This window comes from Larus michahellis, chromosome 12 (genome assembly GCF_964199755.1).
Source record: "Larus michahellis chromosome 12, bLarMic1.1, whole genome shotgun sequence".
Taxonomy (NCBI): Eukaryota; Metazoa; Chordata; class Aves; order Charadriiformes; family Laridae; genus Larus; species Larus michahellis.
In genome coordinates, this window is record NC_133907.1 from 5,541,088 (window position 1) to 5,564,179 (window position 23,092).

Here is a 23,092-nt window from a genome sequence, read left to right on the forward strand (position 1 = left end):
TGAAACTGTAAAACATCTCAGACTTTTTTGAAACCAAATAATCTGCTACAACAGGAATCACCGGAGGACTGGCACCGGCAGGGAGTGGTCGGTGGAGCAGATCTGGGTAGCGGCACCAATCCCCATAGACCGGCACTGCCTGATGCTGCCGAAGAGGCTCCTGGAGCACAGCCCCAAGGGACTGCTCCTCCAGCCCTCTCCGAAGGGATATTGCCTCCGTACCCTGATCAAAAATGACAACACACACCTTGGGAAAGGGCTGGGGGAGTGAGGTCCCCATCGAGGCAAGGACACCCCAGCTCGGGCCGAGAAGCCCGCCCAGCCGCTTGCTCCCCGGCAGCATAGATGACATTCCTCTCTCCCACTCCTGCAGCTGAAAGGACATTTTCTCTCTCCTTCTCGCTCCCTTCTCGCTAACCTTTACAGTACTTCGAGACACAGCCCTTGGATCGCTTCCAGCACCGGAAAGGTCAGCCACAGGATTTCAAAACCATCATCATAAAGGCAGCACTGAGATCCTGAATGAGAGGAGGGGCTGTGGGACCTCCCCAGGCTGAACTCTCCGAACATGCAGCTTGGGAGGAAGCAGATACGTGTCCCTGTATTAACACGCTCCTGCTGGCGATCCCTTTATCTGCCTTCCTTTCCCCGCTCCCCTCCCAAAGCAATGGGCAGAGACCTCATCCAGAGCCCTGGGGTGCAGGGGAACACCGAAAATGTTTCCAGAACCGCTTTCAACTGTGCTTTCCTTTGATTGAACCATTTCAAAGGCTTGTAAACTCTCTGCTCTCATATTTTTTTTCCTCCCCCTGGTCCTGAGATAAAATACAATCCCCGCTCCCTTTCCGTGTAAGAAGCAATTGGCAAGCACCCCTCCAACCTACGCCTGCGCCTCATAAAAACTGCCCTGTCTGGCTGCCGCTGGCTGACAGTTTTTATTGTGAACAAACAAATGTCTTTAAAGACAGGTTTGTGCTTTTCCTCCCCATTCCTCATCCCTGCAGACACATCTGCTGGCTCGGGGCTCGCGCCCGCCCCCAGCCCGCTCCCTCCATGTGCCTCCCGGGGAGTTTCCTGGAATTTACGGCTTGTGAAACCCCGCACGCACCAACGGACGGACAGGACTGAGCAGCCCCATACACGCCCGCCAATGGCACGGGGAGACCCCCACCCCCAGACCCACCTGCGCTGCCAGCCAGGTGCCCCCGTGCAGCCCCCCCTGTGCCCAGGTCGAGCAGAGAAGGAGAGGCAGGGGGGAGGCATGGCATCCCCTCGGCTCAGCACAGCACTGCTGCCACACCAGCCACCAAGCGATCCTGCCTCTCCAGAAACTCCATCTTGTACATACAGGAACAGAACTGCAAAGGTCTCCCTGTTGCAAACTATAAATAGTCTCTTTATTGTAAGCATTTACAGGGAGGCAGCCACCCTAATATCTGGCCTTCTTCACAAGGCTTACTCAAGATTACTGTCAGAGCTTAAGAGACAAACACGAATGCCAAGGTCCTTGCTGCCCACAGGCTCTCACCTGTCCGGTGAGGAGGAGGAGGAGCCCTGGGAGCGACCCACAGTGTTTTCGGAAAGCGGCTGGCTCAGGCAGAGCGTCTGCAGGGCTCAGCTGCGGAGGACGCCCAGCCTCAGCACCCAAACCGCAACCGGGGAGGCATCCCGCTCTCCACACACTCATGCATGGTGGAAAAGCTGTGACATGAAGGATGCCTCGCATGCACGTGCTATGTAAAGTGCTTTATAAATGTGTACAATCCTCTTGAGGTGCAATAACATTTGCCTATTATTAGAAATACTCTGGGTATCAAACCAGAAACTGATAAGCTATAAATTACTCAAGTCAAACAAGGCCGTCGCACGTTCACTGGTCCAGTATCCAGCCACCAGCAGAAAGAGCAGGTTCCTGCTGTGAGACCCTGCCAGGCAGGCCTGTTCCCACATCCCCAGTGTCACCCCCTGCTTTCCAGCCAGAGTGTTCTGCTTTCCAGCACTAACACCCTTGGCCAAAACACCAATGGGACAAACTTCCCAGCAGCGCACAGCTCCCGCAGCACAGCCGACCCCGAGGGAATGCAAAGCCGACCGTGCGGGTGGCGTCGGGGTGAACCCTTCACGGCAGCGGAGGATGGCCAAAGCTGGCGGTGGGAATTGCCAAGAGAGCATCTGCTGCCTGCTGGCTTGGGGCAGCCCCTGCAGCTCTGCCCGTGCCCTGGTGCCCCAGAGCTCCTCACACCTTTGTGCCTCTTGCCTAAAGCAAGAGAAAGGCCCCGACCGCAAGCACGGCTCTGGCATCCCCACCGCTGTGGCTCCAGCATCCTCCGCTGCCCCTTGGCTGCATCCCTCACTGCTCACTGGGACGCCAGGGGCCACCAGCAAGCTCCCTCCTCAGGGCACCCCTCAGAGACCAAAGGCTGAGTGTTGTGACCTCCTCGTGCTGCCCGGCACAGCCAGCAGTGACTCTTGGCACTGCCCCCCCTCACGCCAGGGACAATCCCTGGGATGGGAGGCCCCAGCAGCAACGCCCAGAGCACTGACTGCCCGGCCATGGCCCTGGAGCAGCCCCATTTCAGTCTGCTGGAGAGGAGGGATGACAGCGCAGCACACGACCCAGTGTCCAAACATGGGACACCAGAGCAGGATGAAAATCTAAGCTCCAGATTTCCCCTGGATGCCGATAACCTGGGTGAAGGCTGAGCCTCGAAGCGGGCTCCACCATCCAGCCAAACAAGGAAGCGTTTCTCAACAGCAGCAACAGCTACGACTCGGAGCAATACGGTAAATCTAATCTACCCTTCCACCCTCTTTTGGCTTGCAAGTCAGGCAGCTCATTCTTTTTCCTCTCTGGGTTCTCAGGAGAATTCTCTCTGCTAATTTCTTCTTTCCTGTAAACAAACTTCAAATGAAACTTTCATTAGAAAACAGAATGCAATCCATTACCAGCGCCTGTCTCAGGACCGGCTGCCTTTTCCCCAGTTCCACGCCACTGGTGGCATGGATGGAAGTGACAGTGGTTGCCCCAATCAGCCAGCCTAGAGACAAACCCTGAACCCCGTCACCGCCGCTGCCGCCCTCCTCCTTCCTGCCTTTCCCAGCTCTGCGGAGAGATCTCCTCACCCCGCAGTAAAGCCCCATCGCTTTGTTTCCAACGTTCAAGAGATTGAGCGATCAAGGGTCAGGCAATGTGCGTGCAGCTCCTCTTCTGCAAGGGGAAGTCGGATCCTGCTGGTGCATTCACAGGCCACACCCAAACATCGGAGCAGGGCTCCCGGCACCGCGCAGGGTTTGGAAAACAACATCCTTGCTCCCCTCCTTATCTACAGTCCAACATTCACAGCTGCTCTGCAGACACTCGCGGCCAATGTTTTCTGAGCGGCAAAGGCAGACACTCACATGTGCAGGACTCGCGCTCGGCATTTCTGTCCCACTTTCCATACACCAATCTTCCAGCACCGCGCGTGCACGCGTCTGCTGAGCCTCTCAACTTCCCTCCGAGTTAGAAAAGTATTCTTCCTATTATAGAGCTGGAAACCCCGGGTACTGACAGCCGCCCTGGCTGGTCCAAGAACACAGCGAGTTGCTGGCAGATCCAGGAACACAATCAGGACCTCCGGATGGCAAGGCTTTAACTGCTAGACAGGGTTTCTTCACCGGCGGCTCTCCTTCCTGGAGAACAACCTCCCATAGCGTGGGCTGGAACAGGGCAGGGGGGGAAGCTACTCTTATAACCGTATCTCGTAAATATATGCAAGGCTATCGGTAACCTGCTTATTTTACAGCCAGGCTCAGTTTCTCGGGGACTGCCTTGCAAGTCTCTCTCCAGTCATTTACCCGCTGTGCCTCGCGGTTAATATTCCAGGCTCCGAGTCTCGGGACGGTTTATTTTTTCTCTTTGAGTCCTTTTATTTTAAAACGTGTCCTTTCACGCCACAGCCTACTATCCCAATGGGATTTCCTTCCACGGAGCGGGAACCGAGGCTGTGTGCCGTGCAACCTCCCCAGCACGCAGCCACGCTCAGCTTCCCACCAGAAGCAGCCGTGTTTTTAGAGTCAACAAAAGACAACGCGTGATCGCCAGCCCCCGGAGCTGCTCCACCACCGTGCCAGCCGTGACCTGCTGGGCACAGGCAGCCCCCAGACCTGCCAAACCTGGCTGGGGCAGAGCACCTCCCGCTGTGACCCACGGCAGCAGCACAGCGCTTGGGGACGAGCTCTCAGGAAGGCAGCCTCATCTCCGTCTCAGCAACTGTTTAAACCCGGCCCTCTGAGCATGCCAAGAAGGTATTGAACCAGATTTGACCCTAACTTAACCAGTTCAGCGCAGAGAAAGGCTTACTAATGGAAGATAAAACACTCCAGGTCAAAGACTGATACTGCAGCCACAAATACTGTGGTGGTCATTGCTTCAAAGAGCCCGAGAAGCCTTAAAGCACAAGGGTGTACGCTGGCTGTGGTGGCAGCGAGCTGTGACTGTGCTGCCTACTCGTGTGTGCAATTCACACACCAAACAGAACATCCCCAGCGCTCTCTTTGTCAGGTCACTTACGTCCTTATTTACTGCGATTTCTGCCGATTTCTATGGGACACGGCAAAACCGAGCATTTGCTAGTTCCCAAAAACGGGCAAAAGAGTTAATTTAAAAGGCGAACGGCAAATGGAAGAGGAAGGGAGAATCTTCACCTCCTCCCCCTCCTCCCCTTTCTCTAAGAGCTCTTCTCCTTGGACACCCCCCCCACCCCGCACCAGGAGGAGGAGGGTTCCCACCGCCCCGAAGTGGAGGGATGCAGGAGGGTGATGGAGGCGGCCCCGGCAGCCCCTTCCCGCAGCTCCTGCTGTTCAGCGGGGAGGTGCTGAACGCGGGGGCCACCGGGCCGGGGGGGCGGGGAGGAGGAAAGGGCGACCCGGACGAGACACCCGTCGCGTCCCCCTCCCCGGTGCCCCGCACCCCCCTCCCCAGCACCTGAACTTGCTCCCAGCCGGGCAGGCGTTTGCTTTTCCACCCGAGGCGGGGATGGTGCCTTGATGCCCATAAACCGCGCGGTGTGAAAGGGCACTTTGCTCTGCCACGAGCACCGGGAAGCCGGTGCCGAGGCGGGAGAAGTCCCGGTTTTGGAGGAGGGGGCTGAGCGGCCGGGGGTCCCCCCACCCCCGGCGGCCGCGGGAACCGGCGTTTCCCCCGGTGGGACGCGGTTCCCACGCGTGTCTCCCCGCAGCAGCGCGGGGCGAGGAACCGGGTGAACGTCCCCGTCCCGGTCCCCCGCGTGCCTCCGCCCGCAGGTAAATAAATACACCCGCGACGGAGACTGCCCGCCCGTGTGCGGGGAACCGGGGCTGTCGCACGGGGCTCAGCGTGCGGCGGGGATTGACACGTAAGTAGGGCTTTACCTCCAGGGAGGCGGCTATTTCCAGCACAATCCCCGCCCGGGGCCGGGGCCGGGGCCGGGGCGGGCGGCGATGGCGGCGGGGCCGGTTCCCGGGAATTGATGTGGCCGGAGCGCTCCCGCCGCCGCCTCCTCCCACTTTCTTCTTGCGCTTTTGTGCTCTTCCGGGGAAGGGGGGAGCCGCGCCGGGAGCGGGGAAGGACGCGCCAACCTCACACCCCCACCCACCCCCCCCCACCCCCCCGAGCCCCGTCCCTCCCCTTCTCCCGCCACCGGCCAGGCGACCGGCAACTTCCCGGGGAAACGGGGCGGCGCGGCCGCTCCCCCCGGAGTTGGGGCAGGGCCCCGCGGCCGCCCCCCCCCCCGCCCCGCCCCGCCCCGCCCGCCAACCTCCCCCCCCCACCCTCCCCCCTCCTCCCGCAGCACCGCGTGGAGCCCCCGCGCATCCCCTCCCGCCCCGGGGTCGGGGTGGAGGGGGGCCGGTACCGGGAGCCCCCCGCGGACGGTCGCCTACCTGGAGCAGAGCCTGGGGCCTGCCGGCCTGCGCCAGCCCGGCGGCGCGGCTGGGAGCGCGGGGCGGAGGGACGGAGGGACGGACGGACGGAGGGAGGGAGGGAGGGGGCCCGGGCTGGCGGCGCTCCGGAGAGGCTGACAACCAGCTGCTGCCCGGGGAGAGGGGCCGGCGCTGCGGAGCGCGTCACTCCCGGCTCCCGAGGGGGGGGAACGGGGGACGGGGAGGCGGAGGGGGGCGAGCGGGGCCCGGCGGCGGGCGGAGGGGGCGGGGGAAGGGGAGCGGGGCCGCGGGGGGCGGGAGCACCGGGGGGCCGCGCCTGGAAGAGCACATTGTGGAGGGCCGGGGAGGGCCCTTCCTCCGGGAGGAAGAAGACAATGTCCAGGGCCGGGCGCCTGCTGGAGAGCAGCGAGAATGCACGGCCGGCGGCACGGCTCGGTACGGATCGGTACGGCACGGCACGGCCCGGCCCGGGGGGGATGCAACCCGCCCGGGCATCCTCCGCACGGCACGGCCCGGTGGGTGGCTGTAACCCATCCGGGGAGGCTCAGCTCGGCACGGCTCGGCACAGCACGGGGCGGGGATGCAACCGGCACGGCACGGCCCGGTGACCCGCAGCCCGCCCGGGGACGCCCGGCCCAGCCCGGCCTCCGCAGGTCCGTTACGGGGCGCAAGTTACGGGACCCCCGGCTGTGAGTCCCCGCGGAGCCGGGTGGGTGTCCCCCAGCCCCCCTTCCCCTGCGCTCGGTGGGTGCAGCGGTGCCCAGGCCCCGCGCTGCCTCCTCCTCCTCTGCTGAATCCTTTTGTTTCAGATGATTCTCCCTTTCCCACCGTGGGAGCAGAAGAAGACCCTACGCTGCCAGCACCAGCATCACTCAATGCTGCAGCCTCTGTCTCAACGTTGGATCTCGGCTGTTGTTAAATCAGCAGCTCTTCAGGGCAGCTCCTTGACAGCAAAGCTGCCCACCGATCTCGGCCATTGCCCCCAGCACAGCCCCGTACAGGGCACCGTGCTGCCAGGTCCCTGGGGGGGACCGGGATGCTGCAACCCAGCTCGGGGCAGGCAGCGCCTGGTGTCCTGCATCCCCCAAGATGGTACCCGCTCCTAGGCAGGGCCCCGAGGGCAGTGGGTTGGTGACCTCCCGCCTGGTTGGGAATCACCGCGATGGGCGCCAGCATCTCAGCATCCCTCTCCCCAGCCCATCTCATGTCTCTTGCTGTTTAATGGTTATGAAGGAAATTTTACGAAATAAACCAAGTGTAACGGATTCCGCGATGGAGCCTGTGGTAGGCCGGTGCCAGAGCCGAGGATGGGAACCGCCACATTCATGTTTATGGCTTGTTAGTGCGGATGTCCAATTATGATGTTTTCTACTCCAGTGTTAACCACTTCACTGCCAGGGAAAGCGTGCAAGGGAGGAGGGGCGGCTCAGGAAGATCCGAGGCTGGAGGTGAAAATGAGTATCGCTCGGTATTGCATTTCCATCTCCTCCAGGCTGATCTATGGAGCCGGAGGCTGAAGGGTGAGAGCAGAGCCCTGGGAGCCTCCTGTGCTCCTGCAGGAAGCGGCCGGCTGGGAGGGCAGCGGGCTGTGAGCCCCCAGCCTGGGGGCCTGCTCCGTGCTTACTTCCAGCTCAATGGCTGCTGCTCCTCCCTGAAGCTAAAATAAAATCCTGACCATTTAAGGTGAACAGGAGACTTGCTGTGGACCTCAGTGGAGCGGGCTTTTAACCCCTTCCCATTGCTGGGCTTTGTTTACTCCCTGCGCTGCCTTCAGCTTCAAGCTAGACTGGCTTAAAGCCATTTAGGAAAGCACATCCCCCTGGCAGTGAGGCGCCTGCCCCTCTTTTTGGGGAGCTCACAGGCAACACAAACCAGCCAGGGTGCGAGTTTGAAGCTCGGTCACTATTCTGTGCTGCCTCACCATGTGGACACTCTTATTTTATACTAAGTGCCTTTGTGTGGGTTAGGTTAATCCACTTTGGAAATGGATTAACCTAAATTTCACATCGGCAAACTTAGTGTTGAACAGCCGCGTCCACACAGGGAGCGAGGGAGGAACAGCATCCAGCAATAGCTGCTGGGCAGGAGCTTTTCCCCGTGTAGGGGAGGGGTCCTGACCCCAAGGGGGGTCACCGCCGTTACAAGTGGGGTCACGAGCCCGACAGAAATGCAATTGTTTGTGCCAGCGCGCGGGGTCACGAGGCTGGCAGAAGTGGGGCTCACTGGCGGAAGAGGGGCTGCCTCCAGAACCAGGGAGGGAAGCTTTGGGAAACGGCATGGCAAGCTCCTTTCTAGTGGGTATTTTTCAGATTCAAATTATCTAGGGGGAAATAACTGGCAATTAGATACAGAATTGGTAATAATAATTTATCAAGTTGTCAGGAACAGGGGTAAGTGCCTTACGGGATCACACGTTAAAAAAAAAAACACAACATAATAAACCCGTACTACTGTTATTATATTATATACATGTAATACACATCAAATATATTATTTATAAGTCGCTTCCTTCCCTCTCTCCTTGCAATGTGTTCATTACTTCTGGTCCCTGCAAACCCCTTCGCAGGGACACAGATCTGCCCATGCAGAAAACTTGGGGCTCCTTATCAGGCTGTGCTTCCCAGACAGGCTCCCATCGGATGCCACCAGAACCTGAGCTGCAGGTCCCAAGAAGAGCCGTGCCCTGGCTGTAATGGCCCCTGCACCCCGCAGCCTGCCTGCGTCCCAGGCAGAAATGCTTCTAAGGGCATCGCTAACGATGCCCTGACCTCATCTGTCGTAATTTCCTAAGGCAAGGCTCTGCAAGAATGCCAGGGCTGCTGTCAAACCCAGGAATAAACTACATTTAAGACACCGTAGGAGCTTAATTGAATAGTTGTGTTGTTGAGGAGTGTGAGCACAGTGATCAAGTGGTGAGAGCAGGGGACTGCAGGACGGCAGGATCCGGCCATCATGCCAGAGGAATCACTGACTCACGGGCGACCTTGTGCGAGTCACTTGATGTTCTTGTGCCTCTGAAAAGTAGGTTAAATAACAAATGGGACCTCCTGCATTGGGTCCTCCATGACCATCAAACCCTACTGGGTAATAAGCATTAAAATGCGAATCTCTCAGGGGCAAGGCCAGTAAGGGAAGGGGGGCAAGAAGAGCTGCCGATGGAGGGCCCCAGTCGCATGGCACGAGGGGGATACGCAGCTTTTATCAACACTGTATTTTAACTTATCTGGCATCCACAGCAGAGTCAGGGAAAAAAAAGGAGAGTAAAGATTTGGGAAACTTTATTATAGACCAGATTTGTTGTGGGCTGAGGGCTGCATTCCCACTTCATCTTGGTTGCTCCTTCTGTAAAAGTAGCAGTTGTTAGCATCTGGCATATGCATGAATAAAAGGGGTGTTTTTTCCCAGGAGCCAAGACCAAGAGATGGAAAGGAAATGCAGCTCTGTACTTCGCAGGGTACACCAGTCACTGTCAAGGAAAGGAGTTTTTCTATGCATGGAATTTAACTTCCTCTGGAGTACAGGGAACGGGTGTTTGAAGGGCCAGGTCAATCATAGCCCAATATCCCCTAACATTTCTTGCCAAAGCTTGAACCCACAGCGCTGGCAGGAACGTCTGCATTGCGTTACACATTGAGGACGACCCTCACAGCTTATCTCTTGGGCACCCAGATCAGAATCAAGTCAGCATAAACAGAACCCCTACTAAACCCATTTTTAGCCATTCTCAAGCCATACTGCGTTCTTCAGAATCCATCTTTGCGAGTAAAACCGACTCTTCAGATACACACACACACTCCTTTTGCGCACATAAGGCTCGTGATGCGGGTCTGAGGAGCCTGTGCAAGCAGGCAAGGTGCGAGCCTGCCTGCGCAGGTTTAACAGCAGCAGAAACAAAAGCAAGTACATGATTCAAGGTTAAAAAGCTGAACCACACAGCTTCATCTTCTATAATAACGGAAATCATTAATAATAGTTCGCACTCTCAAAGTAGTTGCCATCCAAGCTCTTGAAGAGCTTTATTAGTGAGCGAGACCTCAGAAGTCTCTCTAAGGTATTACCCCCTTTTTAAAGGGAGAAAGCAATTAAGAAACAGCCATTTGTGTGACTTGATCAAAGTCAACATATAGCACGTCAGCACCCAAACCTGGGAGACGATGCCGAAAACCTCACCGTGCAAATCTTTCCACAGGTACGGGATAACTTTAACTGGATCCATGAGACTATTCCATGGATGTTAAATGCTTTTATCACCCTGAGGTTCAGGTTTTTCCCCTGGGAATGTTTCCTAGCTCTGCTTTACAGGACCTGAACCAAAACTTTGTTTCCAGTTCTACTGGGAACAGCTGCCTTTGATGCTGGTTACCGCACAGGGAATGGGCAGCATCTCTCCTCACCAAGAGGGGAGGTACTTGGAAGAAATGATGAATTAAAGACATAGAACGTGGTTTCTGGCCCTTCTCATTGAGTGTTCCCAGAAACAGGCTCAGGCAGCTCAGCTTTATCAGGCTCCTCGGACTGCACCGCTGGATAACGTGCACCAAGGGCAATTGGTTCTAATCACCCATGGGTGGATCAGCCCCAGCGCCGAAGAGCCTTGCTGTGGGACGAGCAAGGAACCCACACGGGCTTTGTGGGCCATCCTGTCCCAATGGCCACGTCCGGGCAGTGCTGAGCTCCGTGGAGTCACTTCCACCAGCCCAGGGGACTCCACGCTCCCCAGCCAAGTGCCACCGACCCATCCATCCTTTCAGGCACTCTCACTGCTGGTTCCTACTGCCCGGTTCACATCTGGTCTGCCATGCCCTGCTCCTGCTTGATCCAACCCAGCCCTCACTAGCATGACAACCACAGCTGCAAGAGTGAGACTCTAAACATCCCCCAGCCGCCTCTCCAGGACCTTCGTTAAGCTGCACAACATCACAGGGAAGCAAACAGAGTGGGAAAGGGACCAGCTTCTCTCCACCAGTGCACAGCTCCCAGTGAGGAAAATGGACCAGACCAGTTGCACGCAGCAACTAAACACACCTGAGCAGCTGAGGAGGAAATTGTGCCTGGCATCACTGGAATCAGGCAATGCCACTTTGTTTAAATTAACACCTCTTTTCTTACAGAAAATAATGTGATTTGCCCCAACACTGCAAAGAGTTAGGGCCTTGGCATCGCACCTCATTTGAAGGTGAAAGCTGCAGCAGCAGAATTTATTGCAGCCAGCCCAAGTCAGGGTCTCAAATTGATTGCTTGTGTTGAGCTCGCATTGAAGAAACCCAAAGCTCACCTGTAATGCAGCTACACTAGGAAAAATACTGAAAGATCTACACAATGGGAAAGAAAAGCTCTTAAGTTTTTACTAGCTGGGAATGCCAGAGTTAATTCCAATAACAAAAATGAGCCGACCTTCACTGAAAGCAAGCCATTCACACGAGTTTGAAACCAGGCTAAATGGTTTGATCATCTGACCTCCTGCATCGCATGAGCCATTAAGGCCAAGGATGAAAGTTTTGCTAAACTATCTTTGCCAGCAAAGAATGCTGTTATGACGGCCGAACCTGCCTCCCTGGCTTTTGCCTGGACAAAGTCTCTCATTGAGGGCATAATTTAAATTTATCTGGCAAAGCCCACTTCTGCCAGCAGAAGCTGCATCTCCACTAGAGGGCTTTGCTGATGCAGATCTACGAGCAAGCCTTTATCGCATAGATTAAATCTGTATTTCAAACAGCTCTGGTCATGGTGCCTCGCTCTGTGCATACAGACAATATTCCCTTTTCTTCTGTGGGTAAGGGTGCATTAGGGAACTTCTCTAGTGCTCCAAAACATCTTAAAAATTAACATCAGGAAACATCTTCCCAAGCCAAGGAAAGGCCACTTGAATAAGAGTTATCTCATCAAGTTGATTTAGAGATATTTATTCCTGATGATGTTTAACACCCTCTTTAATGGACTGGGAAGTACCTTATCATCCTCATGTGATGCAAACACATCATCCCACTTCCTTCCAAATACTGACTGCATGCTTCTGCCTTCTCTGCACATCTATGAACACATACAGTGTTTCTTTGGGATCTCTTCGCTAAGCACTCAAACAGATAAATTCAGGTCCTGGATCTCACACAGCAGCTGCCAGCTCTGCCAGATTTGGGTCTGGTCTCTGGACTGCATAAGAAGAGATGTCCACAATTCTCGCTAGTGAACTTACAGACTGAAAATGAAGATCTAACTTGCTCTCTTCTCCAGCTGCGCACTCCCCTCCCTGCCTCTGCCAGTTCTGCACCCCCAGGATTAGCCTGGAGATGGATCTGAAGCAGAAGGAAGCAAGTGAGCTGCCAGGGGAAGATGCATCTTAGCTGTTCTGGTAATACCGGAGCCCTCTGAGACACTGAAGTGAGCGAGCACAATAACAGGTGGGCCAGGGAGAAAGGAGAGTGGAAGGAGGAGGGCTTAACATCACAGTCATGAGGCTCCATGAACTCCCGAATCCTGCAGAGGAGGCTCGATCCTCGCCAGCACTAGACGAAGCCAACTCCCTGTACATCCGTGGGATCTGAACCCCTCCATGTCCCCTTCCAGGATTACTCTGCTGTTCGGGTTAAAACGTCGGTTGAAATTGTGTTTTGAAAACCACTTCACATCCACCCGCTGTCACACACTCCAGGTTTACAGGGAAATTACTGGACGGATGGAGTGTGTGACGGTGCAGGACAAGGCTCCGTCCCTTTCAAACACTCACAAGTCAGTGTAGCAAAGCCATAGCAACAAGAAAAGCCCTTGTGTTATTTCCCATCCAAGAGCAGCTCCTGCCATTCACTGATTGCATGACCTTCTGTCAGCAGTCATTGAAGCAACCTTTGAAAATGTTTCTGTATCATTTAAACCTGGTTACTCGGCCCTGGACTGTGTCTGCCAAGATATCAGGAACATCTCATCTCCAGAGCAGAGAGTGAGCCCGGTATTTCATGGATTTCTTCTTTTAAAATCTTCATATTCTACCAGCCACCAGTGGAAATCATGCCCGACAGTGTGGCATGAAAAATAAATCCGAGGCTGCATTTGAATAGGACAGAAAAGACTGTCTGGAAAATGACTGCAATAAACTCAAATAACCAATCAGTTAAAAATGCTAATATTTATTGTTTGAAAATGAGGTGGAAGGATCATTATAGATAAATATCAAATATCTTCTTTTCATTCCTTTTTGCTGCTAGATCGGGAAGGTCAGAAGTTCAGAGACACTTCAGTGCCTCAGTAGGTACCCTGAAGTGCAGCGTTCTGTGGCAAGGGTAAGGGGCCTGATTTTTCTCACCCATGTGAGAATTGGTATAAAATGGGAATGAAGGAAGACTCACAGCCCAGGAGCTCCTGCATGTTCTAGTGAACCCAATTTAAGCAACATGGGTCACAGTTGTTTTCCGTCATGGCAGAATAAATGTACTGACTCCAAGAAATATATTGAAATATATTCTGCAGGAACTCTCTTAATTTTGTGAGCAGCCATGTAAAGAGCTCCTCTCCTGACTGTTTTTTGTCCCTAAGCAGAGATAAAATGCTTTCTTTAAGGTTCTTCTGGCTGTGCTTCCTTGTGGAGACACTCCTGCCCTAATACTGACGTCCTTAACAGCACTAATAAATTACAGTTACAGGCACACTTTTTTTTTTCCTGAATAATGAAGTTAAAAGGCCACTTTGGCATAAATTCATTCATTGTTACCCCAAGTGAAGCAAGTTCCTCCTGGTGCTGCTGCATCCAAATAATTGCTTTTGGCAAAAGCCAAGTAGAACACAAGGCAGTCGCTTGGTTTCTTTCTGTTATCACCATCAAACGTTGGTGAGTGCAAGGCAGTGAGGCGGCATGGCAGCAAAGCTGCGCTAGAGAGGAACCACCATCATTTTGTAAATGTTGAGATATAAAACCCATGCAGTGTATATTTGGGTAGTGCAAACAAACTTTAAAAGCAGGTTGTATTTTCTTCCTGTTTTGCATTTGTAGCAAAGTCAGAATTATTTCTATTATCATTAGAGGAATTTCACAGCTTGTAAACACCTGGAACCCCAACACCTGCAACTCTCTAACCCTAAAGCTCCCTGCCTGGGGAGAGACAGAGCAGCAGCCCCTGTTTCATAGCCCGTGCTCCACAAAGATTGCCAGGATCCTCCAGGAAAAAAAGGATGGTACTGTAGTGTCTCCAGTGCAAAGTATGAAGAAGGGAAAAAACAACAGGAGATTGCTTGGTGGAAGGAACCGAAGCCTGGTCTTGATATTATCACAGGCAATAGGAAACAGAGCGTGTTTTGAGCTGTGCTGAGCAGGCAATTCCTGGGTTAATTCTGCTTTTCCTCTCTTCCTTCACACAGACTTCAGGATTAGCAGCTCCAGTTAGAGCCAGAGCTGCCTTAGGAGCGTGGCACTTGTTTCCCCAGGGGACGTCGGGGAGCGTCCCGTATCTCAGAACGGTCAGCACCCAAGCCCCACTGGATTTTCTCCACCACGTCCAACCACCTGTATCCTCTCCAGAATGTCGTTACCTCCAGATCTGACAGAAAGCTTTAATGCTTCAGAAGTCTGAGCAATAAGACTGATCTTTTCTTATTTTGCTCTCAGGAATCAGTTTCAGTAATACACCGAATGGCAAATTTTACTTCTTCCAAATAGGTTTTTCCCTTGGCTGCTACAGCTTGAAAAGCTTAGAAAGCTGCACTGCAACATACCGATGACAGCTCAGGAAAAGAAAAACTTTAGAGGCAGGGAATAACATCAAGCCGTTTGATTTATGATCTAAACCAACAACTGCTGGTTGCCTCAGCTGGTCCCTTTTTTGTTCCCGTATGACATATGCTTCTATTCCGATCTTAGCTAGCTTCAAGAGTATTCGTGTCGGCAGCACGTTATATCTATCTATCTAGTGATAGCTCCTGTGCAAACTGCTAAACCAAAATTCAGGGTATAAAATTCTCAAATCTCTAAATTACCAACCAAAGTTCTCAAAACAAGCATCCCTAAGCATGTGCAGCTTCAACACTCAAGATTCAGTACTAAAGCCTGCCAGGTTCTGGAGCGTTTTTTATTACAGAAATAAGATCAAACTGTAAATCCAATTTTCTACCTGTAGAAACCATGTACGGGAGTTTAATGAAGCTTCATAACACACTTCTCCTGAACAAAGGTTTGGAGCCAAGAGGAACTGGTAGGAAATGCATAAATGGTAACTAGACAAACCTCTCAGACCATCCCTTTTTAGACATGAAACTTAACTTGAAAGAACCGCCTCAAATGCTGAAAAGCACAGTTAGCCTTCATGGACCACTGAGTTCCTCGCCTTTCTGAAAAATAGGTTGGTAGTCATCGGTACGGACAATGGTAGGGCCTGCAATCTCAACGCCTCTCTGCTAGGAGTTGCACCGAGACCCAGCAAACACTTTGCACAAGCCAGATGTGGTTGGAATATGTCAGCTTTTGATCCTATTTATCCAAAACTGGTCGCGAAGCAGCCATCAGATGTCACAAAGCGGTGCAGCCATCCACCCCATGTCCCCAGCCCAGCTCATCCCAGTTTGCCCCAGCCCACCCCAGTTTACCCCAGCCCAGCTCATCCCAGTTTACGCCAGCCCAGCCGGCCCCGGAGCTGTCCATAGTTCTACCCCCCGATGCAGCCCGAGCGCCAAACCTGGCACATTGCAGCCTTTCATGTTTCAAAAGCCCATAACATAACTTATTGCAAACAAAACCTTAAACCCACTCAAGCATCCAACACACGCAAAGGAAAAAAGCTCCAAAAGACAGAAGTGCTTCCAGCCAGATGCCATTTTGTCCTCCAGCAAGAAGGCTTCGCTGCCGAAGCGATGGAGGAGCTCGGTATCTCGCCAGTTCCTGACAGCAAACCCACATCCGGAATTTTACACCCTGGCAAGAGATGCTCTAACCAATGTCCCTTTAGATAAAAGTACCCACTGGGCACAACTTCACAGCTCAAGCTATCAGCAAGGTTTTCCACCACTGCACAATGCAAATTCTTTCACTTCTTGCAACTGGCAGCAATGTATGAGATCAGATTCAGGTTTCAGTGTGCTGGAAAGAAAATCCAGCACTGGCTTCCAGTGCAGATTGTGGGGAGCAACTAAAACATACTTTTCTTTTTATAGACTGTTTCCATGGTGCACAGAGGTTCCCATAGCTAATTCTGCAGCTGCAGAACTTCAGAAAATTGCACAGCCTGGGTATAATCCTGTGGCAGTCTGCCCCATCCATTCCCAAATCAAAATCCGATGGCTTAACACTTTCATCAAACAACTGAGCCTTCTCCTAATTTGACACAAGAACCAAGTAGCTGCGGTTGAACTTCCTCAAGTTGCCGATCCGTTTAAGAGAGCACTGGAGCAACCGAAGCAAGGTCTGGGTGTCAGACCCCCTCTGATAATGCTCCCAGACAATTAGGAGGTGGTAAAGAAACAAATTTCTATTTGACATATTTATTTTTAAGACAATTTCTTAGAAGAACTGTACATCTAAAGAACAAGCAGACTGTTATAAGCAATAACTGCACCAACTCCACCTCTGCTGCTCTCCACTGACATGACTGAAGTAGCTCCCTCTGCTTTCTCTGAGCCAGAAGACCAGAGACACGCTGCCCTTCCAACTTCCAGGCACCAACACTCGCTGTACTTGGTCAGAGCCTGGCCCGCCTGGACAAACTGGCAATTTCCAAAAGCATCCTCCAAAAATTGATGTGCCAAGCACCAATCAAGCACCTTCACCCCCTAAGCATGGGCAGAAACCCGCTCTGTACCTCGCACCGCCCTGCGTCCGGAGCGCGACTCACCTGTTCCTGGGAATTCATTACCCGCAGCTTCATTTGCTTCAGGTAAGTAGAGGTGAGGGGCATGTTGTAGTCAATGATCCCAGAAACCAAAGAGGAAGGTGGTTCGCTCTCTGAAGAACGGAAGAAAAACTTTATTTAGATACAGGGATGTGGAAGCACAAAGCTATGATGTGTTCTCATAATCGTTAAACTTATGTATTTAGAAGTGCTTAAAATCCCTTGCTAGAGCTGGTGCCCGCTGAGCTAAGGTTCCTATAAGAACACGGCCCCACCAAGAACATAATTACAGAACAGATGTTGTTTTGGAAAAAAAAAAAAAAGCATTGCTGTCACCTGTGGAAAAGACTACCCATAATACATGATTTTTCAGTCTACCAAACTAGATTGTAGCAGAGGAAGGCACCAAGTCTTGCTGATGCCTCCGAAGCACTTCCATGCAAATGGGATTTATGCAGAGGTTGATGAACAAGAATGTATTTGCAGCTTGCTTTAGCATTGCAAAGTCTTGCCAATTTTGCTGGGATTCCCTCAGGTAGGAGTTAACATTAAGGCAACTTATTAAGTATCTCTATCTGGTGATGAAGATTATTTTTAACACGCTCATTAAAACATAAACTTAATTTTAACGAACTTTAATTTAAATTCTTCCTGTTGATTCCTCTGGCTGCATCACATTGAGCTCTAGAGATCATTCTAGATTCAGACTGCTCCTGCAGATCATTTTGTTGAGCCAGACCAGAGGAGTGCCCACAAAGCAAATTCTCAGTGATTTTTCTGAACCCTCAAAGATTTGTCAGCTCTGCCGTCATCACCGTGGAGCTTGCAAGCCCTCCACGTAGGACATGAAGACCACCAGAAGGATCTATTCTAACACTGAATTTACAGGTTTGTGCAATGGGTTTGTTCAAGAGGAAAGTTGCCGTTTCCCACAGGGATGGCTGCTGGCTAAAAGGAAGATTTCTTTGCCCTCAGTACAGGCAGATCCAAGTGTGGAGAATTAATCCAGCCTTCCAGCACACTTTGAAGGGATGTGTGGTGTCCACTGGAAAGTGAGCTTAAACAACGACGGATGGGGAAGGATTTCCAGGAGCAGAAGGTGAACCAATGGTGGGAGGTTTCCATTCCCATCCCTGAATCTCCCTGGCTGGCTTGCATTTTCTGGGGTCACTGGTTTCACAGGGACCTCTGACACAGCCCCTTGAAAAAGAGCCTTCACAAAATGTTTTACAGCACCTTAGAAAACCCATCAACCCAAACATAATGGGCCTGCTTTTCAGAAATGCTGAATATCAAAAAATCCCAGTGAAACTCAGCAGACCCGAAGATGCTCCACACCTCTGGAAATACCAGATCTATCATGTCTGATTAAGAAATGACCTGACCGAAAAACTGCCTGTAACAGGCTTAAACATCACATAGGTTTTTGCAAATCTTCTGTATCAAGATACTAACCGGGTTTGTGGAAATATTATGCTTTTTTTCCAGGTCCATCTAATTTGACCCTGGGCAGCTGAAGCATTCCTGCCTGTGGATAAAGGAAAGTGGGGCCAGAGCTACTCAGGCCATCAATTTGCTCAAATATGAAGGTGCAAAGCTTTTAGGAACCTCGTAAACTAATTCCTCCCTTCTTTTCTCATGGCTGTATGTCAGTGTGTCTGGCATGCTTCGACCTACAGATTAACTAAGAGCACTTCTACATCTCTATATATTAAGCACCCAAAATAAGCCATTATTCTACTGTGCAAGGATGTTACTTTGTGATGAAAAGATGCTAAAATCCTGGTGCAAGGGGTGCTTCTCGCAGGCTAGTTCTGTGGTGAAAGGGGAAACGGCTCCCAGGAACAAAATCTGCCACCTTACCCAGGCTGGCTGGGGTCATCAATATTTCTTTCTCCAATAACTCTTCTTTAAGAAGAGTTTAGGAAAGCATTTGCTAAGAGTAACAAAGATAGAGCTGCTCTTTCCTTGAAGCACAGGTGTGGATGAGTCTTTCAGACCTGGGAGGATGATATGTTGCTCTCCTGCCATCCCCTGCTTAATAGTTCAGCGCTGCAGAAATGACTGAGGCTCAACAGAAGCAGCTCAGCATCCTCACGTGGGGAGGAAGAGGGAGGTAGATGATCTCTGGTGCTTAGATTCTGCCTGAAACCATCCTGATGTAAATCTGGAACAATCCCATTAGCAGCCGCAAATTTACTGTGAATTTGTGCAACTGCAACAGATAAGAGCTTGAGCCTAAAAAACCAAAACCTTTATTCTTTTTTAAGCTAACTGGAAAAGAAAGAAAACCTTTGTTTTAAAAGGCCTGAGGGACTCCATGGGTACAATCCTCACATCCTACGTCACCAGAGGGGGCTACTGGAATCCTTTAGCTCATTTTTCAAAACGTTCTCTGTATCACATGCCCCATGTGTTTGACATACAGATGGAGCAGGCAGAATGGTTTCAAGTGAAATGGTTTCGATCCTAATTCCACACTTGTATAACTCCACTGGAATTAGTCTTAATTTAATAACAGGGTAAAGAGATCACAGCGAAGTCCAGTGATGTTCAAAGTTTCCCATAAGCGAGACAATTTGCTTTTATGAATTATGTGGGTGCCCTGCAGGGTTTGATGTCAGATATGTTTAATCAGGGATTTTTGTGATCACTAAGGAAATGTGTTGAGACTTGTTTGATGGACAAGAGATGGGAATGACTTAATTTTTTTTCACCTTACTGAGTTAAACTTTACCTATGTATGCTTGTACGTGTGTGTATTATATTAGCTTATTTATGTACACCCACATAACTCTTCTACAACCCCAATGGTTTTTTAGGTGATTTGCTCCCAATAAATTCCTGAGTATGTATTAGTGAAATCAGACACGTTTCCCCAGTAAAAGTTACCTTATCTAATCTACACTATGCATTTTCACAGGTACTTAGTCACTATTTAGGTACTATTCAGAGCAGAAAGGCACTTCTGTCCTTCCAGTGCGGGTGGGTAAGAAGCAGGATTTTTTATGCGCGGGATCCTTTGTTTTCCTGTTTGATTTATTTTGGAAGAGAACTGCTAAGGGGGAAAGCTTTATGAAATTATTATTGACATTAATTTATAAATTTGCTCAGGACAGCCAGATCTAAGCCCCGATTTCCACAGCTAGGACCGTTCTGGAGAGGGTACTGAGCACCTGATGTTCTCTGAGCCGCCTCTGAGCCAGGATGGGTGCTCCGGGGAGACCCGGGGATGGTGGGTGGGCAGGAGGGAGTCCCTGAAGGAACAATGGCCCTTTTCATCAGCCTCCTCCTGAAAAGGGATCCTGAGCTCCATGGTGGAGGGCTCGGCTATTGCCAGGCGTTTAGTGCAGTGTCCTGCTTTGGGTCAAGCCAAGAGGCGACATCCTTGTTGGCCTGACTCATCCCATGGCCCTTCCCGTCCATGGAGCTGACAGCTGCAGCGGCAGCACTCGGAATGTCACCCGTGACGGATGCGGCACCATCAGTGTAAAGGTCAGATTTGCTCCCAGTGAGGCCAAAGGCCAAAACTTCTCTTGACCTAATTGGAAAGAGGGATCGGGCCCTTAGCTGGCAGAGTGGGAAGTGCCGCAGTAACGGAGCTTAGACTAATAAATGTCACATAGGATTATTTGGAGAGTTTCTAAAAAATATAACAAGTACAAAGCATTTCAGTCACCAGCTTTGGGTAGCTGGCACACATAATCCACTTAAACGGAACCTCTGGGCTGTCCCTAGCTCTCCTCCTAGCAGTAAACAGTCAGAAATCGGTATTTAATATTAGAAATTTTCTATTGTTGGGTCCTTTGTTCATTTAATTCTGCTTCTCTGCTTGATAAGAGCTGCCAAATGAGCCTGTTTGCCTTAACAGTTTTGAAATAGTCTAACTCTCTGGAGTTTGCTTATGTGTTTTTAAAGAAGCAATTTTGTTGGGTAAAACCTCTCAGAGTCAGTTTGATCCTTTGCACTTGATCATGACCATGAGTTTGTAATTCAGAAGAAAACCACACAAACGTCAACTTTAACCATTTACTCTGGAAGAAAACCTGGTCCCATCTTATGTACCGCCTAGGAGCTGCAGATTGGTTCCATTTACAAAAGAACCATAATGAGCCAACTACCACAATGGCCACACTAATTGGTTGTGTGCATAGGCATAATATAACTTTGATTATCAAAACACTTTCCGTTATCAAAAATAGGATCATGACGTGCATATCTATTAATTCAAATTACTTCTTTATCAGAAACTTCAGTTATTTCAGACATATTCAGTGTCTTTCATTACAAAATTAATAGTTTAAAGGAAAAATTTTAGCTCATGTTTTTTTTCAGAAATCGAAGTTTCCACCCACATACGATTATGGGTTGATTGCAGACATATCTGCAATATTTTTGACCCAAGCTTTGCACTGGGGATGCTCGGAAAGAAAGCTAGGCTGCTTCTGCTCTCTAAGCTGAAAACAGTGACAGGCAAACCAGATTTAAACAATTCTTTCAGCTTGACTATAAAAGTGCACGAAAAATAAGACAGGTTAAGAAAACCATCAGGTTAAGAAGTATTTCATCGATGGGGCAGTATCCCGACAGCTATCAGTGATACCACGCTGGTACGAAACGCTGTGTCAGCTCTGCTGGCAGAATTCATTTGCCTTTACCTTTGGGCTCCAGTCCGTTGGAGTTGAAATGCATCCTCTTCTGGCACTCGGTGCAACTCATCAGGAACCTGGTCACAGCTTCTCTCGGGAGAAAAGCGTATGTCTCCGCAATCTGGGAAAATAACGAGACAGCTGTATGTCCTGGGTGAGGGAGAATGGCTAACGGAGAGCCGGGTGGGGGGTGCGGGAGGCCATCGGCACCCTCCCACCTCGCCTGCTCAGCTGGATGAGAACATCAGCGACTCACAGCAACACACCGTTCCCTTCAGCCCAGTCCTGGGATCCCAGAATCCCTCCTTCTGGAGCAACTGTTGATGGAAGAACATTTTGGGAGGGTAACTGGTGTGTCAGAAAGGCACTGGGAGGCAAATGAACAGACCTTTGGGCTCCCTGCGTAGCCACTCCTTCCCAGAAACTCCTTTCCATTCCCCCTCAAAGTCTGGGAAGAGGAAAGCTACAAACGTGTAAGAATCAAATGGGAAAGTAAGGTCTCGTCAGCTCTGTTTGCGTTGCTAATTACCATCACACCAGTAACCTGAAGAATCCATTAATCTTTTGTAAGGGCAGGTCACTTTTTCCCACAATGACAATCAATTACTGTTAATAATACTTTGCACTTCTGTGACATATTTTATCTAGGGAATTGAAAACATTTTTACAAACAGTAATGAATTAAGTCTCCTGAACCTTTGCGGGATATTTGTATTTCACAGATGAGGAAAAGCTAAGGATAAATATTTAAAACTTGGATGCCTGAAGTTAAACACTATATCCAGACTTAAGCACCCACAGAAGATGCCTGGCTATCACAGAGTCCTCTTATTCCAATTAATCCCCGCCAGCAGCAATTTTACAGTATTTCTAAAGATCAAGACTAGGTTATTTGGAGAAGGAATGAGGCAATTTTAATATAGATTTCTGTAAGGCCATGAGAGACCATCAAATCATGGAGTCTGACCTTCTGTGTAGCACAAGTCAGGGAACTTCACCCAGGTTCTCCTGCAGCCCTGTGGTTTGCCTAAAACATCTTCCAGGAAGACATCTGGTCTTAATTGGAAGGCATTAAGAGGTGGAGAGCCCACCTCTTACTTTGGGGTTGGTTCCTACGGTTAATCACCCATCCTGTTTGGTCTAAGTGACTTGTCCTAGCACGGCGGTTCCCAAACCAGGGGCCGTGACCCCAGCAGGGGTCACAGCACTTACAAGTGGGGTCATAAAGCAGACAGAAATTCAATTGTTTGTGCCAGTCCTCGGGGCTGCTAGCCCGGCAGAAGTGGGGCTCATAACGGGAAGCAGGGCTGCAACCAGACACCTCGCCAGCGATGGCTGGTGACGGGCCGAGCCGGGAGAGCAGCCCGGGATGTCCTGATCTCCCTCCTCTGGCCAGGGGGCATCACCCTCCCACCTTATTTTGTTGACAAAAATTAAAAATACCTCAATTCCAAGCCTTTTTCTCCCCTACGGGAAAGGGCGATGCTTAAACCTGGAATAAAATAATCTTATAGAAGGCGTGCAATGGGGCAGAGGGTTTGCTTGATCATGGCTAAAGCAGCCCCGTGACCCGCCGTTGCCGTGGGAGGGAGAGACATTTATCTCCACTGAGCGGCAGCAGAGCCCGAGGTTTTACATGCATGCTAATGCCAGATGGGTGGAAAGTTCAGGCAGGGACCTTGTCCCAGCCGTTCAAATGGAGGATGCGGTGCCCGGTCCTCATGGGATTCTCCTCCT

General features: G+C 51.1%; 1 protein-coding gene across 4 annotated transcripts in view; it reads right to left on the bottom strand.

Annotated features, from left to right (window-relative positions):
* Positions 1-23,092, bottom strand: part of NOL4L (nucleolar protein 4 like) — a 66,731-nt gene that overhangs the window by 23,355 nt on the left and 20,284 nt on the right. Inside the window, exons 3-4 of one of the 4 annotated variants that reach the window (XM_074604948.1) lie at positions 21,365-21,476; positions 16,710-16,819 (exon numbers count right to left, since the gene is read on the bottom strand). In XM_074604948.1, the coding sequence (XP_074461049.1) occupies positions 16,710-16,819; positions 21,365-21,476 (222 nt within the window). Of the gene's footprint in view, positions 1-3,399; positions 3,511-5,391; positions 5,509-5,901; positions 6,050-16,709; positions 16,820-21,364; positions 21,477-23,092 lie in introns of those variants that run through there. The other 3 variants (XM_074604950.1, XM_074604951.1, XM_074604949.1) reach the window with 3 other exon arrangements.